Below are 17,515 nucleotides of genomic sequence, written 5' to 3'. Positions count from 1 at the left end.
GTGTGTACAGACTCCGGAGGGGCTCCTTCAGTTCAAGTGCTATAATAAGACGATATGGCCTACTGCGGCATGCAATCCGATCCAATAATAATAATAAAGCCTATAAGGCATGCTGCTGGCGGGCAACCCCGATCCACATAATAATAAAGCCTATAAAGCCTGCTGCAGGCGGGCAGCCCTGATCCAGAACAATTAAGCCTATAAGGCCTGCTGCGGCTTGTAGCCCGATCTCATAATAATAATAATATATATAGAGCCAATATGGCCTGCTGCGGCGCACATCTCTATCCCATAAATATCCTCACAATGGATAATATGACTGAGTGTGAAATGTACATTTTTAAAACAAATAATTTATCAGCAACACGACCCCATGGGTCCAAAATATCGGTACGTAGCCTAAATATGATCTTTAATAAGAGCCTCAGCTCAATTCCTCTAGCGCATGAGAAATGTTCAAATTATAACATGATTCTTTAATTTACAACTTCACAGAATTTATTCAAGTCACAATTTCAATGGTGCATGTCCACACGTTCGTCAACTATCGCGTGCGTCACCTCAAAACAATTTATATAATGTAAATTCGGGGATTCATACCCTCACAACCAAGTTTAGAAGTATTACTTACCTCAATCACGTTATCTCAATCCAATAGTATAACTTTTTCCTCGATTATGCAACTCCGAATGGTTCAAATCTAACAACAATAAGTTCGATACAAACAACACAAGTTATCGAAAATCAATTCCAAATGATAAAGGGTGGATCTTTAATTAAAAACCCTAAAGCCAATCATACTTGAAACTTATGGGGACATTATGGAATTCGATTCTAAGAGAGAAAATTTAGTCAACACACCTGAAATGCGCCCCCTTAATGATACCACAACAATCAATTACACTAAGTAACTTCAATCTACAATATCAACATCCCATGGGACCGACATTTGTAACAATTCCATAGTTTATGCTATTTAGACAATTTATCAAACAACTGGTAGGCATAAATTTCTACATCTCTTAACAATAGAATTAGTTCATCCAATTACCACTATTTTCTAAAAATTTATCCCACCATCTTTCTTTAATAATTTATATTCCCAACATTACATGTGTGACTAATCATTCACACCCAACCAACAAAATTTCATCAAATAATCACTTTTCAATCTCTACAATGGTTATGCATTTAAATTGGGAATTTATGGCTTTCAATCACCATACCATGAGTTCTAATATTTGATTCATACTCATATTTCCATAATAAATCCGTGAATGTAAGTTTAAAGGTGTAGGATTACCTTTTTGGAAGAAATCTTGCAAAACCCTCCCTTGAGTTCTTGAAGAAATTTTTTAAAGATCTAAATATTTTATGTGTAGATTTTATCAATATTAGTGTAGAAATGATAGAATTTCACACCAAGATAATGGGGATTGCTTACCTTGAAGAAGAGAGGAGTTGGTGGTCTTGAGAGAGTAGAGGAAAATCCTAAAATTCGTCCAAGATGAATGGGGGAAATCAACCCCCGAAATGAGTACTTAAAAGAAAAGCTTCAGGTGGTAGCGTGCCAGGTCCAGTGCCAAACCTCTATAATGCACTGGTTTTCAAAGTTGTTGAGAGGGCTGGTGTGCCACAATCCACGCATTGCACTGACTCTAGCACGCTCCCAGTGGTTTTCTTTTCCATTTCTTGCTTCTCTGCTCACCCTCACTTGATACCTTGCTATGATATATATCCGAATTGACTACAAATTTTGCACAAATATCTCATTTGACATTACGGACCTACTCCAACTTATGGAATCGAAATCCGACCCGATATCAAAAAGTCCACTCCCGGTCAAGCTTCCCAAAAATTCAACTTTCACTATTTCAAGCCTAATTCCACTACGGACCTCCAAATCACAATCCGGACATGCTGCTAAGTCAAAAATCACCCAACGGAGGTAACCGAACCATTAAAATTCAAATCCGGGGTCGTTTACACATAATTCAACATGTGTCTCAATTCATTTCAAAAATCTCACCGGACCCGAACCCATTACTCCAGCAACTCATATTACAATTGTAAAGTACAAATTGAGCAGTAAATAGGAGAACATGGTTGTAATTCTCAAAACGACCGGTCGGATCGTTACAAAACCTAAATTGAATCCTAAACTTAAACAAAGACAAGACACACCATAAGTAACATTGGTATAAAAGAATTCTAAATATAGAATGCTAAACAAAAGAAAAGATAATACACCACGATTCTTGGAGGAAATCCTAAATCTGTAAAGAATCCTAAAAAAAGAAAACAATAATATACGGCAACTTTTGGTTTTTCCCCCAAAAAATATTATTAGATATAATTACAATTATATCCAATGTAAAATGCACTTAAGAGGTAAAAAATACGAACGACATTTCGATAGGAGTTTCGTGCTTTTAATATAGTATATAGATATATAGATATAGATTAAATCTATACCATTAGTTTTAAAATATGACAAGTGTCTCTCATCCAAGTAAAAACTTGTGAAAAAGGGAGAGAAAGGAAATGGAGGGGAGTTCCATTCCTAATAATCTCCCTAAAACTTTTTTCTTGAATGTAGCCCTTTGAAAATAAAGGGAAAAATAAATCTCCTTCAGCATTAATTTTGTCGAATTTAGCTCCCTATGCATTTTTTCATACAAAAGATTGAAAATAAGTACAAGCATACAATATAATAAGAAAGTACCCTCGAACCAAAAATAATATTTTAGTTACGACATACTACTAATTATGATAATAACTCATATCGAATTCGTCAATTATAAGTGGGGCACTTTAATCATTCATCCGTAAATGCTTAGCGCGAGGATCTTAGAAACTTGTAGAAATATTTTCTCACATTGCGGCCTTCCTTCCCGGAAGCCTTTCGCCCCCCTGCCTCTAGCAAGAGACATTTTCTCCACACAAAAAGAAAAAGTTAGACAAATAATAAACAAAAAACTAATGTCTAAACTTCCTTCTTTCTTCAACCAAATAACACTAACTACCTTTTTCTCGCAAAATTTCTCCAAAATTCCCAGTCCACAGCCAATTAATCTCTTTCAAACTCCCAGGCATTATTTCAATTCAATATTGTTATTACCAAATGCCAACCCCATTTAATCAAGCTAGGCATTGACATGCCTGCAAATGGCACATATCTTAATGAAAATCTGAGTATAATTTTTCTCTTATAAGGTGACATGCATGTTGTTTACAATTCCTGTGGAGATCTGCTAAAATAATACAATCATATTCAACGTTCGATGTATATGAGTGCCTCATCAACCTAGACATTCACGTATAGCTTACAAAGAAATATTTATTCCATGAGTTCCATCACCTTTAAATTTTGCTTTTATTTAGTTGATGAATTGAGATGTTGGGCAAAAAGAATATTCTAAAACATGGCTTATCATGCTACCACAAGGGCACAATCATCTTCTTCTTCTCAACCGCCTGTCGTACAAAAACTAACAGATGATCCTGTAAACCCTAAGAATGCGCAAAGTAGCGTTACGTGTGTGTACCAATCTCATATTGGAGGTTATTGGCGTAACGTGACTGTTATATGGAGCAAGAATCTTATGAACCATTCCGTGACCCTAACGGTCGATAGCGTGGAAAGTGATTATCATCAAACATGCAAGATTGATCTTAAACCTTGGCATTTTTGGGCCAAAAAAGGATACAAAACTTTTGAGGTTGATGGGAATCAATTGGAAGCTTATTGGGATCTAAGATCAGCAAAATTTTCTGGAAGTCCAGAACCATGTTCGGATTTTTACGTTGCCTTAGTTTCTGAGGAAGAGGTTGTTTTATTATTAGGTGATTACAAGAAAAAAGCCTACAAGAAAACTAAATCAAGGCCAGCTCTTGTGGATGCTTTGTTGTTTTATAAGAAAGAACATGTTTTTGGTAAGAAAAGTTTCTCAACAAGAGCTAAATTTGATCAAAGGAAGCAAGAAAGTGATATTGTTGTAGAAAGCTCAACTTCAGGTCTTAGAGATCCTGAAATGTGGATAAGTATAGATGGGATTGTTTTGATTCACATAAAAAACTTGCAGTGGAAATTCAGGGGAAACGAAACGGTGTTAGTGAACAAACAACCCGTGCAAGTCTTATGGGACGTGCACGCTTGGTTGTTTTGTTCACCAGGGTCGGGTCATGGCCTGTTTATTTTCAAGCCAGGAGCGTCTGAGGACGACAGTGACAGGGAAGAGAGTAGTGTGGGCGGTGGCAGCGATTGCAGTGATCATAGCAAGTATTATTCGACGTTAAGCTACTCTAAAGCTTCACCATTTTGCCTCTTCTTATATGCATGGAAAATTGAGTAAGGACTAACAGTTGTTAAGTGGTATAAACTGTAAGAATTTAAGAGATTCCAGTTCCAAAGAAATTGTAACTGGACAAGTGAATGATTTGTGGAGATCAGCAGAGTAAGTTTTTGGGGGTGTTTTTTACTCCAAATTAATATTTGTGAAAATGTTGTATTCTACATAACTCTATATTCTTTTTTCACCTCGCCGGATGCAGGAGAGAAGGGACACACTCTCATATATGTATATTTGGACAAATTTAAGAGATTTATATTTATGTTTTGCCCGCACCAATTGTTATTGAGAAACTAATGAGTTTAGTGGTATTTCGCATTCACTAAATTAAAATCTTGTGAGATCTGCTTTTCACTTCTTCTTGATGCTTGACCCAATTTTTCTCTTTTAAAGTTTACTCCTAATTGAGTAGTTAGACAAACGTAAAAGGTAAAAACGAGGAAAACAGTTTCTCATGAGTAGTTATAGAGTTCATTGTTTAGCATTTTAATTGAGCTAGATTAAGAGTAAAGCATCAGTAAGTTTAGTCAAAACTATAAATAGTCATATCTGATACATATCTGATGCAAAATAGTGAGAAGAAGAGCAATGACTGCGTAAGCTTTGCAATACAATGAGAAAAAGGAAAAAATAACGCAGAAGGTGGAAGACGATGAACGGAAAAGGTAGCAAGGAACCTTGTAGATGTTATCATCCTTCACATAATATCTCATAACAATTTTATGATGGAAATAATGCATGAACGGACGAGATTATTTCACTATTGAATATAAATTTAGTGGCCAACATGAATTTGACGACACAGATTATTGTAACTCTTAACACAATAATTTTAGGAATGAGTCATGAAATACATATCTGATGCAAAAGGTTGTTCTAGTAATAAGGATGAACAAGGAAACTTGTTGATATTCTCTTCCTTCGCATAACAATACCTTATAACAATTTTTTGATGAAAAGAATGGATGAGTGGACTAGATTATTTCACTATTAATTCTTTATGGATGAACTTCAAAGGGTTGTCGCTCCATTTCTTCATGCATTTGGGGGTGGGGTGGGGGTGTGGGAGGATGTCTGGGTCTGAAGGAAACCTGGGGGTAGGGACTAGGGAGTTACGGATATTCATTCCTAAACTATGTCACCGATTGGTGACCTGATCCCGCTAAGCAAGAACTACTATCTTAACGACTCTATCTTAACGACCGGTTTGCCCCTAGCTGCCTATTGTAGGAGTTCCTGGCATGAAAGGACACCAGCAAGCTGCTACTGAATGTGAACAAAGTTACAGATCATTGTAAACTCCTAACATGTGTATCTTAAAAACAATTAATCTCATGAAGATGAAACTGAGCAGCACTAATGAAGGGGAAAACGCCTAAAATCAAGACAGAGCATGAGAATCTTGATAGACATATGTTTCAGAATGTTTAAGAATTGGAAACTTGCTCTATTAGTGATCTATGGCTAAAGCTAAACTTCAAAGTGGGACTTCAATTACTTCATTTGCTCTTACGTACATATGCCTCCTACAGATCCATGCAATTTGGCCATTGTCTCGGTACCTAACTCTCCATAATCCAAACTTTTCAGCAATATCTCTTCCACCAGCGCACCTTTGATCCCTCAAGAAATCAACAACCCATTGTTGTGCTGCTTTAAGATCTTGTTGGATGTCCCTTGAACCCCTATTTCTCTCCACACGTCCTGCTGCTGCAACTCCAACAACACCAGCAGCTGCAGCCCCCGCTGCACTATATGCAGCGGGAGACTCAAGCAGATGTGCGACTTCTCTACTCAAATCTGGTATCATTTCTCCCATCCCTGCCGCTAAATGAGCTCCAATCTTGAGAGCAAATGTGACCAATTTCATGAACTTCTTCATGTATGGAGCTAGGCATTTCACTGCCCTGTTATCAACTTGCATCACTTCACAACCTATCTGATCTTCAACCACATGCATTTCTCCCCGATACTCGCATAACATGTGCAACCGGAGAGCATTCATTCCTGAAATCATGGTGGTGATCAGTCTCCTTGAGTAATTCTCGGTTCTTGAAAAATAGAACATGTTTGGCACTTTTCTTTCTTCAACTTGAACATTGTAGTTCACAAGGTAGTTCACTTTGCAGTTTAGCTCGATAAGAAGCCTGTGCTCGTAGTATCTGAGGCCTTGGATTTCTTGTTTTATATCCCTAAGTTCTTGCTGTATAATTGTAAGTCTCTGCAGAACTTCTTCAACACCCTTGGCTATTCCAGCAAATGATGGTTCAATTTTTCCTTCAGTTTCTTCACTAGTAGTAGCAGCATGATTCTCTCCATCCTGGTTATTATCCAAAGGAATTTGAAGCTCCCCAGCAAGGTTATGTAGATCATGGTACCTATGTTGAAGGACTTCCCGAAAATCATCATCGGATAAGAGATCCCGAGCATAGTCAAAACCAGCTCCGACGATAGTCCTTCCAGAATCTGTTACCAAATCCCAAGTGTGCTGATAGTCATACATATTGTCTGCCGGCACTGAGAGCAATGCCTGCTTTAATTGCTTGAGAGGCACAAATTGGTTTCTCCTGTACCTTGGCGGTATTAGATTTCTTACACATTCTGGTCGGATAATGTGTTCAGTCAGTGTGACCCCATGGCAAAGGCTCTGGATTGCTGGTATTATAAGCTGCTGGAATAGTCTTAGGGTTTCTGTCAGGTGCTTTGTGGAACAAGCAAGCACATCAATGTAATAGCCTAATTGACCCCCAAGTTCTACGCGGACATAGATGCCATTGATACTCATTGTGATGAGGTACTTTTCAAGGCTATAAGTTGCTCCATATTGGTTCTTCAACCCCATTATTTTGTTGTGCAAATGTACCTAAACAGATATAGTGAATAATATTCTTATCCGAGATGATGGAATAAATAAAAACAAAAGGGCTGTTATTTCATTACCACCGTCATAGGATTCAAGAAATAGAGAATAGAGATAAAAATAGATGAGAGATCTTGCCTGTAAGCGGGGAAAGAAGCCCGGTGTTAGAAACATGTGGCTTGAGTCATCACACTGTAGGTGCCTTCCTGCATAAACGCATTCGCTTGAGTTTATCTGCCACTTTGGTGGTTTTCCCCTACCTTCTTCAAGAAAGCAGGGTATCAACAGTAGTGAATTGGGATCTGAAGGATCTTGTTCATAGCATAATTCAAGTTTCAGCATCATTCTCACAAGGTCACTTGCATCCAAGTTCTCAAAAACTTTTGGGCCTATCCCTGGAATCTGGCTATCAAGACTACTTTTAAGAACTTTTTCCAATTCTTTTCTACTTATGAATCCATCTCCAACTGAAGTCTGCTTTTTGACGTCTATTCTTGTAAGCTGACCAAGTACTTCACCACAAAACCATTCACAGTCTAGGATTAGGAAACCAAGTTCATCAAAATAAATCACCTCGCCAATGTGATGAAGGCACGTAACAGCAGCCTTTCTCCTCATTTCCACCTTCTCTTTATTATCGAGTCTGGAACGAACCCTGAGCAATGGAACCTTGACTTGGCATAGATCACCAAACTCCTTCCACTTTATTGCTGGCTTATTATGGTTTTCCAATCTCCAGTCCGACAAAATTTGCATGAGGTCATCGCAAAGCTCATAGACTCTAGGAACCCTTTGGAGAACCGTCTTGCTTGTCTTTCGGAGGTGATGTGCGAGTTTACTTACTGATGCAGACGATCTTGCATCAACTGTAAATACAGTTGGGTAGAATTCAACAAAGCCTTGAAATTTGTCTCGTAGCCTTTGGATTGAGTTTACAATAAGCTGTAGGTTCTGTGACGGTTGATTGATTTTGTCATAGTGTGTAAGAACCACAGTCACATTAGGAAGCATGCACTGCTGAAGAGCTCTTCTTGAATTGGAAACAATAAACCTCAACCAGTACTGCAAATCTTCTTCAACTTCATCTGGGGTCTTCTCTTCTCGATTATTTGGTTTCCTGAACAAACTAGAGATGACCAGGAAAAGGGCGGCGCTTCCATGTCCTGGGAACATTAGATCATGAAGTGCATAAAATTCTTGCTGCCCGGCAAGATTCCAAATCGAGATCTTTGTGTCTTCATCTTTGAAATTTTTTATCTTCATCCCTATAGGTCTAACAGCTTGCTCAATTGGTTTTACGAGAGTTCTCACCTGGTCAATGTAGGGTAATTTTGAAGAAGAAAAGTGATGATGTACAGAATTGCATAGTGTAGTTTTTCCTGCAGATCCGTAAAAGATTAAAAAAATATATATTATTTACAATCAATGATATAGTTGAATTAACATTACTTTAGTGACTCACCAGCATATTCTTGCCCGCAGAGGAAGACCCTACAGCTCTTTGGCACCGTCATTGGCATGTCTTTGAGCAAATCAATCTCTGGTTCGGCCTTGTCATTCTGACCTAATCTCTGATATATCGCTTCTGTTTTCCCTGCGTTCTGCAGTGGAGTTCTTGAAAGATCAATGTCTTCAATCCAAGGATTTACTTGTAAAACATCCATGATAGTTTGCAAGACTATTTCACCATCCACCCCTTTACAACCTTGTAAAGATATGCTTCTCAATGTAGCATTTTTTTCCAAACTCCTAAAGATTCGAACTATATCATCTTGTCTTAAACTCGCATCATCATATATTCCTAAGCTGGTAAGGCTTTCATTACTTGTCAACATCTGCAGGATTGCTGCAAGCCCATCCCTACCAATTTTGTTTCTTTTTCCTCCAAAAGTTAGTGATTTGAGAGTGACATTTGCTTGATATTGCAGCGCAGAAAACCGGCTTAAAGGGCAAAGTAAATGTTCTACGCCAACACCTCCAAACCAATTTCCATTAAGATACAACTTGTGCAAGCTCTGGTTCTTAAAAAGACCAGCTGCAACATAAACAACTCCTTTGTCTTTCAAGCAAGTGTTTGACAAATTTACCTCTTTGAGGGTCCTGTTCTGTTCCAAAATCCACCGGAATTCCTTCGCCCAACGGGAGTTCAACCGGACTCCTGTCAGATCGAGTGACTTCACAGTTGAATTCATACCTAAAGCACCAGCAACTCTACAAGCACCTGAAACATCAAGGCGATATATCCGAAGAGTGCTGTTTTCAGGTACAAATTCAACCACCTTTGAAGTTTTCTCATTGTTCTGTCCACTCCATATGTGTACTTCCATTGACCTGTTTCTAGCAAGAACTGCTGAAATCAAAGGTGTGGCAGTAATAGACTTGGAATCAAATATAGTGAGTAGCTTCAACGTTGAGTTAACTTCTATCATTTTGGACAGCTCCTCCGCACCCTTTGAGCCAATGGAGTCTTCCCATATTTGTAAATTTTCTAAGCTTCGATTCACCTTAAGTGCTGAAGCAAGAAGCGAAGCTCCAACCGAACCAATATTTGATTCTGACAGCATAATTTCCTTGATCCCTACATTCTTCTTTAAAACTTCCGACAGCTCAGATAAACATTCTACAGTGAGACTGTTTCTCTTAAACACTAATTGGTTAATACTTGAGCTACTTTCGAGCAAGAGCAAACTTCCAAGATTTCTCATTTGCTGCAACTCCCATTCAACCTGGTGGAACTCCAAGTTACTCAAGGAAGCTTGAGTACTTTTTAATGTTGTCAAAAGCACAAGGAGGTCAGACAAGTGGGAAAGACTCTCATTTGATATGTTTATGTTGATGGAGTTCTCGGTTTCTTGATGACAACCTGATGTAGGCTGAGAAAGATGGAAGGAAATACTATGCAGATTGAGACTTGCAGATTTGATCACTTGATAACCCCATTGAAGGTCTCTTAGTTTCTGACTTGCGTCCATTTTCTTCACCTAATAAGCCATTTGAAAATCTCTTAGTTACTAATGTGGTGCCATTCAGCCATTGTACTAACAGGCCATTCACAAGCATTGCTACAATAGTAAAGGCTAAGTCGTCCACAATAAAGGGCAGCGCGGTGCACAAAGCATCCCGCTTTTACGTAGGGTCCGAGGAAGTGTCGCACCCCAAGGGGCTGTGATGTAGGTAGCCTACCCTGATGCAAGCATCTCGAACACATGACCTATAGGTCATAGGAAGACCTAAGTTGCTCGAACACGGGTGTGAGTGTCCGACACAGGTGCAAATATAGAGATCGGATCCTTCGAGATATAAATTCTAAGATTCGTGGATACGATTCCTAGTATAGATACAGGTGCGGGGATCCGGCTAAACATAATTCAAGAAAATAAAAATATAAAAATATCTCTATATTATGAGAAATTTTGTGAAATACTTATGTATAGCTTGTAAAGTGTGGAATTCTTTTTTATTCTCAAATTGGAGATAAGTAAATAATAGATTTCCTAGATAAGATATGCTACTTTCTTCAAATTTACCCTAGTTGTAAATAACATGTCCTTATATTCTTGACTTTCCTATTGGGAAAGTGGGGAGATTTCAAGCACAGCAAGCAAAAGGCAAGAAAGTGCTGGACAAATTGAGCTTATTCGAAGGAATTTTTTCTCACAATTGGCACAACTTGGCATGTAATGTGCTCTAAGATATCAACAATACTCTCCACCCTTTATCAAGTTTAAACTTTGAACTTCTTTTTTTCTCTTTTTGCTTTATGCATTCGATATTCAAAACTTACTGGGCTGATTTAAATTTAAATTTGTGCCAGTAGGGCGTGCTAAAGGGGAAGCACTCGCTAAATATTTGTCTGACTCCTTTAGTTTTTTTTTAGCAACTATACCACTCGGCATCACTTGCCTAGTGGCTAATATATAAATAAAATCCCAAGGCTCCTTTAGTTTTAACCTATGCAAGGCATCTTTTTTTTTTTTTCATTTTGAACCTATTTACTAGTAAAACAAAATAATTTTTTTTTTTTTTTGAAAATTGGTGCAAATAAAAGAGTAAGCATTGCATTATCATCACATATGTAATTATGTAAGTAGCATACAAAATGGTTTTTAAGTTCAACATTTAATAAAATGGACGAGTCTTTTCTCGTTTTGTTTTTTCTCTCTAGACTAGATCACTTAACACATACTGCAGTAACTCTTAAGTCTAAATACATCAGTGTCAATAAGTTGTGTACCATAAATGAAAACTAGAAAATGTAGTTACAAACCTGAGATGAAGTAGAAGAAGAAGGCGTATCAATGCCGGACATTGTATTAGCAACAGACGATGAATCACCTGGAACTGAAGACTGCTGCCCTTCTTCTCGGAGCTCAGGCGAAGCTAGAGTATTAAGTACGGGTTTGGACGAACCGACTAATTTTTGCTTAGAACTTGTATTTAACTCATTTTTGTTCTTCTCTGAAACTGACTTTGGTACAAGACAAGAGATTAGTGAAGCTGAAATGAGATGTTTTCTATTTAACCTGTTCTTTGACAAACCTGTCATTTTCCATGAGAGAAATAGTGGGAAAAGGAAAGAGGCAACTTTTTGACAAATTTATACTATTCCGGAAAGGGAAATAAAAAAAGGAAAAAGTGGTTGCTTTTTTTAATCTTCTTTCGGCGGTTTGATGAAGACAGCTAAGAATATTATTTACTTTGTACCGATTGAGAAGCCAAGAATTCTGTTTCTTGATAAAAATGTGTACAAATATATGTAAACTGGCTACGAAAAATAAATAGTTAATCTACCCGGCTATTTTTTAAAAGATCTCTTACCAAAAGGAGATCGATTACCTCCCAAAAAAACTTTTTGCATAAATATGACACTTTTTCGGGTGTTCTTTACTTTTTGACTATCGAATTTCAAGGTCAAAATTAAAAGTATTGCTCATGGGATAAGCGAAAGTATTGCTCATAGGATAAGCGAAAGACAACACTTGTTAAATTTAAAATGTTGTTCATAGGCCAAGTCGAGACAAAAATTGAAGATCATCCACTTTGACGTTTATTTGTGTGCTCCACCAGATCACCTCTACTCCAACATATTTCGGATTAGCCATTTTTTCATGCTAAAATAGAATATAGACAAAAATACCCTTAAAATAAATAAATAAAATCCAGCATAATATGCTGCAGTTCGAGGTTTTTACATACTGAGATTCCAGCATAATACACTGAGAAGCATAATGTGTTGGAGTTCTAACGTAATATGCTGGAAGTTTATACGAAGGAGTTTCACAACCCCACATATTATGCTGAAACTTTCAGTATTTTAGGTAGGGTACTTTTATCCAAATTTTATTTCCACATTAAAAAGTAGCTGTTTTTCAATAATATTATTAATACCGAATATTTTTCAATTGTCATTCTAAAAACTAGCCGGCCCATGCTATTTTGACCTACTACCGTAATAACCCAAGCCGAAAGGGCTTTGGCCCATTTAACAATTTAAAACAAAGGGCCTGCTGACCCGTCAGTTACAATTTACACGACAACATTGAAACGGAAGCCATTGAAGAACAACTTGAAGCTGAAGGCTGTAGCTCTCTTTCTCAAGGTAAGTTGGATCAAACTTTAATCAATTTCTTAATCATTCTTTACAACAAGGAGTAGTAATATTTATTGTGAAAGAGATAACCTTTGGCAATAACAATTGAATAAATACATGAAAGAATAGAAAAACAAACCGAGCACAAAACTTCTAATTAAGTTTCTTGTTTTTTTTTTTGGAATGTATTCCTGTTTGAGAAGTAAAGGAAAGTTGTGACCAATTCCCAGTATTAATTGGAAATTGATGTTAATAAAAAGTCTTCCTTTCTTATAGCAGAACACATAAAGACCAGCTCAGGTTATAAGGGCAGCATTAATTCTGCTTAAGATGGCAGAAACAGTTCATAGGGAGGATAGAATATCGGAATTGCCCGTGCATATCATTCATCGCATCTTACGCCATATAACTAAACTTAACTTGGAAGATGCTGCCCGAACTAGTGTCTTATCCAAGAGATGATACTATTGTTGGACTTCGAGACCTAATCTGGTATTCAATTGATTAAGAGAAAACTCCTCTTGCGATATGTCCCTGGAAGAGTTTGTCAAGTTGGTTGATCAATCCCTACAACACCATATTGAGCAAAAGTTTAGTCTTGAAGAATTCAGCCTTACATATGATGATCCAAATTTGGCTTCTCATATGGATCGTTGGATTGAATTGGCAGTTAAACTAAACGTCAAGGAGCTGGAAATTTCTGATAGTTGGGATTTCGATCAATCATACTATATTTTGCCTGATGTTATTTATGCTGCTAAAAGTCTGACAAAATTGAGGCTAAGCAGGTGCAAGTTTGAATTTGATATTAGCACCACTAACATAAGATTTGGTTTTCTTAAAGATCTTTACTTGAGGAATGTCCATAAGGGCAATTGCAAAGAGTTTTAGACAGATGCCCGTTCATCAGGAATATACAACTTATAAATTGCGAGGGTATAAACAAATTGCATGTTTTTGGCCTAGTACATCTAGAGAATTTGTTCGTTGGGTTGTGCAAACTAGAAGGTGTGATAGTCCAGGCTCCAAATCTTCGAGGCTTTGGATATGGCGGAGTGCCTTCTGCAGCCCAAATTTTAGAACGTACTGATGAGGACAATTTTCTTCCTTGCAAATTTGCTATTGTGGATTCTTACAATACTTTGCAGAAACTCAAACTGTATGGTGCTAGCATCACAGACGAGCAGTTTCAAGATCAATTCTCTAAATTCCCTAACATTTCAGAATTGCATCTAGTAAAATGCTATAATCTGAAAAACATAGAGATTGTGAGGGAAAAACGTAAGAAATTCGTCTTATCACAGTGGAGAAATCTAGAACAAGTCAAGATTCGAGCTCCAAATTTGACGGAATTCAATTCTATGGATCATTCCTATTCAAAAGGATTGATATTAGTAATCTTTTCCCATAAGGTAAGAATTTTTTTTGCTCCAAGGGTAAAATAAATTGCAGTTGTTTGCTTTACTTGATATATGCATTCCTTCTTGGATTTTCCTTTAACATATGTCATTGACAAAATTATTGCAGACTAAAAGCATCCTTATTTACGAAGATCCAGGAGAAATTGTTATTCCTCCAAGTGATGATGACAAGATATTCATGGTGCCTATGCTGCGTCTTGAAACAATCATAGATAATTTATTGTCCGAGCGTCCCAATATCATGTCCATACTTCCATGTACAAGTAGCATATTACTGCAGGTAACCGTTCATAATGAGTGATATTAGTAACCAGAAGAATTTTAACCTACTACAACAAGTTAACATACAGTGTTAGTGTATATAATCTAAATCCAAGACATAAACATGCAATAGCCATTTGCTTAATGTAGATTGTTTGTCTCATATTCATTAGTGTATCCTCTATATCTTATGCTTTTATTTGAAATACAGTGGCTGCCTGCGTTAATAGGATGTCCACAGAAGCAAAGTTCTGGTAAAGAATGTGCATTTAATACAGAGTGTTTCTATTGGCAGCATGAATTAAAAGAAGTCAGCAATGTTATAGACTCTGCTGAGGATGAAATGGCCACCCTTTGGTATTCTTGGTTGAAATCTGTATCTTTGATTGACCAAGTGACTAATTTCATGTTCAAATGGAAATAACAAGCTTAGCTCAGAGAGTCGAGGCGAATCCAGCATTTAGAGTTTTATCACTTTTATGTTTCAGACCTGGTAGAGAAATTGCCCACAGTAGGATAGCTGCAGCATGACTCGTTTCAATCCGATATTGAAAACTCGAGGGGATGAATTTGGGTCTTTTTAAATTATTGACTTAAATTGATTCTGTTTATTTAAACTGATTCAGTTGATTTTAGGAGATCTTCCTCCCTTGATCTTAAATTCTCTTTCTATAACAACTATTTTTCCCTGTGATTTTCATAGTACAATCCCATCATTACCTTTCTTTAAAAAAAAAAATACTGTAGTATATCAATTTCAAACTTCAAAAATTTTCATTAGGGGTGTCAAATGGGCGGCTTGAGCTGATTTTGGTAGAAATGACACCAGGTAGTCACTCTAAAGGGTTGATATTTAAGAAATAGCCAGTGCGTCTTGAATTTTAGTTTTGCAGTTCAAATTTTCAGGACAAAAATGTTCTGAATTGTCCTGAAGTTAAAATTTTTTGTTTAAAAATTCAAGACAAAATAAGTGTTGGCTAATTTCTAAATAACATCCCTGAGAATGGCTATCTGTGCACTTGCCCCGCTGGGTCAAGATGGGCTAAAATTTGGACCATAGCCCAACCCGCCCAACTCTTAACAAGCTTTAATTAATGTGTGTCGTTTTCTTATGAATTGTTTAATTATCGTATAAGACTTTTTTTCTTTTGTTATGGTCATATATAACATATCAAACAAGAAGAATTATTTTAAAGATATTTTAGCATAGTTATTCATGGATCAATTTGGGCTAAAATCAAAGTTGGGCTAAGATGGGTTGTGTCAAGATGGATTGAATTCAACAAAGGGAAATCTACTCTAAATGCCTATTCAGGCAATTTTAATTACCCGTTACTGCCCACTCTAATTTGTCTTACAATGTGTACCTATGCAATCTAAAGTATTTACCCAACTACCTATTTTCAAAATTCTTTCCTTTTTAATCCCGGATCATGTGAAACCCCATTAATTGCCCCAACCTATTTTCTCTTTTATTGTCTTCTCAAATATAAATAAATATTTTTCTTCTATCTTTCTCATTTCATAATAGGATCTATGTGTCCATTGAATATTTTTTATTAATTTATTCTCCATTTCAAAATGGTACATAGTATATTATTATAACATATCTAAATTTTGGTATAATCGATGACGCACAAAATTGAGTTAATTAGATTATGTGACAACTGATATTATTTCAGTTTAATAATTGAATTAAAAAAAACTTTTTTAAACTCTTTGCGTACAACTGTATACCCTGTTGGTATATCTATATACTATACTGGTATCATATGTTAGTTGGAACCTTTTTTGGTTGTATTAGCTACATTTAATTGGTACATTGTTTGATTTTTCTTTAGTAATAGTAGAATACAATATCTTGAATTTTTTTAATTTTCCTTTATGCATATGTATTATGTAATAATTTTGATTTTTTCTTTATGCGTTTGTTTTATATAATAGTATTATAGTACAATATTATTGAATCCTTTTTTGGTTGTATTAGCTGCATTTAATTGGTACACTATTTGATTTTATTTTAATAATAGTAATATAGTACAATATCTTGAAATACTTTATTATATTAATATGTGGTACACTATTTTTTTTATTTTTCTCTTTATGCATGTGTGCTATGTAATAGCAGTATAGTCATATAGTTGCCGAAAATTAACCAGTAAAACTGTATACCATGTTGGTATAGTTATGTGCCATATTGGTATCATATGGTAGTTTGAACATTTTTTGGTTGTTTATTCTATTCTTAAATTATTTATATGAACATGATTTGCAGTGCTGGATTTTTTTGTGCCGATGGACATAGATTATGTGTATTATGTAATAGTTTTTATAGTTATAGGCATTTGTTGGAATGACCCCATACATCTATGCACCCTGTTAGTATACAGAATGAGCAAGTTGCTTTGCGAATATTTAGCTTGCAATGCGAGCATGTAATTTTCATATACTTTTATTGCATCCTTTAATGTTTTGGTACAATAGTATAGTCGTTGATAGTTGTAGCAATATTCTAGAGAAATCATATACTCTGTTGGTATACATGTATACCATATTGGTATCATATGGTACTAGAAGTCTTTTTTGCTACTTATACTTTAATTGCATTTTTCAATATTTTATTATCATTTTTATTCTAACTAGTATATATGGAGATTGGTGGTCGTAGATTATGTTTTGCTCCATAACTGGTTGTGTTATTGCTAATGGTAGAGTGTACTGATATTTATAGGGAAGGAGATCAAGGGTTGCATGACAATCACCTGGAATTAGAAAAGGAACAAGAAATAAAGAAAAAAAAATAAAAATAAAAAGGAGTCAAATTTGAGTGTGAAATAAGCTGTGGTAGAAATAACAATAATACGATTTGGGCAAAAATAAATGAACAAAAGAGAAAAAAGAAAAAAATAAGAAGAAAACGAGAAAAAAGAAAAGGAGAAAAGAAAAGAAGCATAGAAATAAAAAAGAATTGGAAAAAAAAAAGAAGAGAAAATTCCCCACAAAAATAACTATGGGTAGGAAATGTAATTAG

General features: G+C 36.1%; 3 protein-coding genes across 3 annotated transcripts; 2 read left to right on the top strand and 1 right to left on the bottom strand.

Annotated features, from left to right (window-relative positions):
* The first annotated feature begins 2,837 nt into the window (after nt 1-2,837).
* LOC104089679 (uncharacterized) lies at nt 2,838-4,706 on the top strand. Its single transcript, XM_009594627.4, has one exon. The coding sequence runs from the start codon at nt 3,426-3,428 to the stop codon at nt 4,353-4,355; it is 930 nt and encodes a 309-aa protein (XP_009592922.1). The 5' UTR covers nt 2,838-3,425; the 3' UTR covers nt 4,356-4,706.
* An 883-nt stretch (nt 4,707-5,589) lies between these two features.
* LOC104089685 (protein TORNADO 1) lies at nt 5,590-11,777 on the bottom strand. The gene is made up of 4 exons (XM_009594640.4): nt 11,480-11,777; nt 8,675-10,193; nt 7,351-8,591; nt 5,590-7,215 (listed from the first exon to the last, which is right to left on the bottom strand). Exons 1-4 carry the CDS (start codon nt 11,756-11,758, stop codon nt 5,830-5,832), a joined length of 4,425 nt encoding a protein of 1,474 aa, XP_009592935.2. The 5' UTR covers nt 11,759-11,777; the 3' UTR covers nt 5,590-5,829.
* A 961-nt stretch (nt 11,778-12,738) lies between these two features.
* On the top strand, nt 12,739-15,638 carry LOC104089693 (uncharacterized). The gene is made up of 4 exons (XM_033654444.2): nt 12,739-12,811; nt 14,107-14,214; nt 14,330-14,503; nt 14,696-15,638. Exons 2-4 carry the CDS (start codon nt 14,164-14,166, stop codon nt 14,906-14,908), a joined length of 438 nt encoding a protein of 145 aa, XP_033510335.1. The 5' UTR covers nt 12,739-12,811; nt 14,107-14,163; the 3' UTR covers nt 14,909-15,638.
* The last annotated feature ends 1,877 nt before the right edge of the window (nt 15,639-17,515 follow it).

This window comes from Nicotiana tomentosiformis, chromosome 12 (assembly GCF_000390325.3).
Source record: "Nicotiana tomentosiformis chromosome 12, ASM39032v3, whole genome shotgun sequence".
Lineage (NCBI taxonomy): Eukaryota > Viridiplantae > Streptophyta > Magnoliopsida > Solanales > Solanaceae > Nicotiana > Nicotiana tomentosiformis.
Note: the sequence above shows the minus strand (reverse complement) of the source record. Positions and strands in the feature narration are given on the sequence as shown.

What these genes read in the sequence shown, in the direction of transcription:
- LOC104089679 (XM_009594627.4), top strand. Translation starts at nt 3,426, where the DNA reads ATGGCTTATCATGCTACCACAAGGGCACAATCATCTTCTTCTTCTCAA.
- LOC104089685 (XM_009594640.4), bottom strand. Translation starts at nt 11,758, where the DNA reads ATGACAGGTTTGTCAAAGAACAGGTTAAATAGAAAACATCTCATTTCA. An exon ending in CTTCTTCTACTTCATCTCAG is followed by an intron (nt 10,194 to 11,479) that starts GTTTGTAACTAC and finishes ATGGCTTATTAG; the next exon opens with GTGAAGAAAATGGACGCAAG. An exon ending in GCTTCTTTCCCCGCTTACAG is followed by an intron (nt 7,216 to 7,350) that starts GCAAGATCTCTC and finishes ATATCTGTTTAG; the next exon opens with GTACATTTGCACAACAAAAT.
- LOC104089693 (XM_033654444.2), top strand. Translation starts at nt 14,164, where the DNA reads ATGGATCATTCCTATTCAAAAGGATTGATATTAGTAATCTTTTCCCAT. An exon ending in TAGTAATCTTTTCCCATAAG is followed by an intron (nt 14,215 to 14,329) that starts GTAAGAATTTTT and finishes AAATTATTGCAG; the next exon opens with ACTAAAAGCATCCTTATTTA. An exon ending in CAAGTAGCATATTACTGCAG is followed by an intron (nt 14,504 to 14,695) that starts GTAACCGTTCAT and finishes TTTGAAATACAG; the next exon opens with TGGCTGCCTGCGTTAATAGG.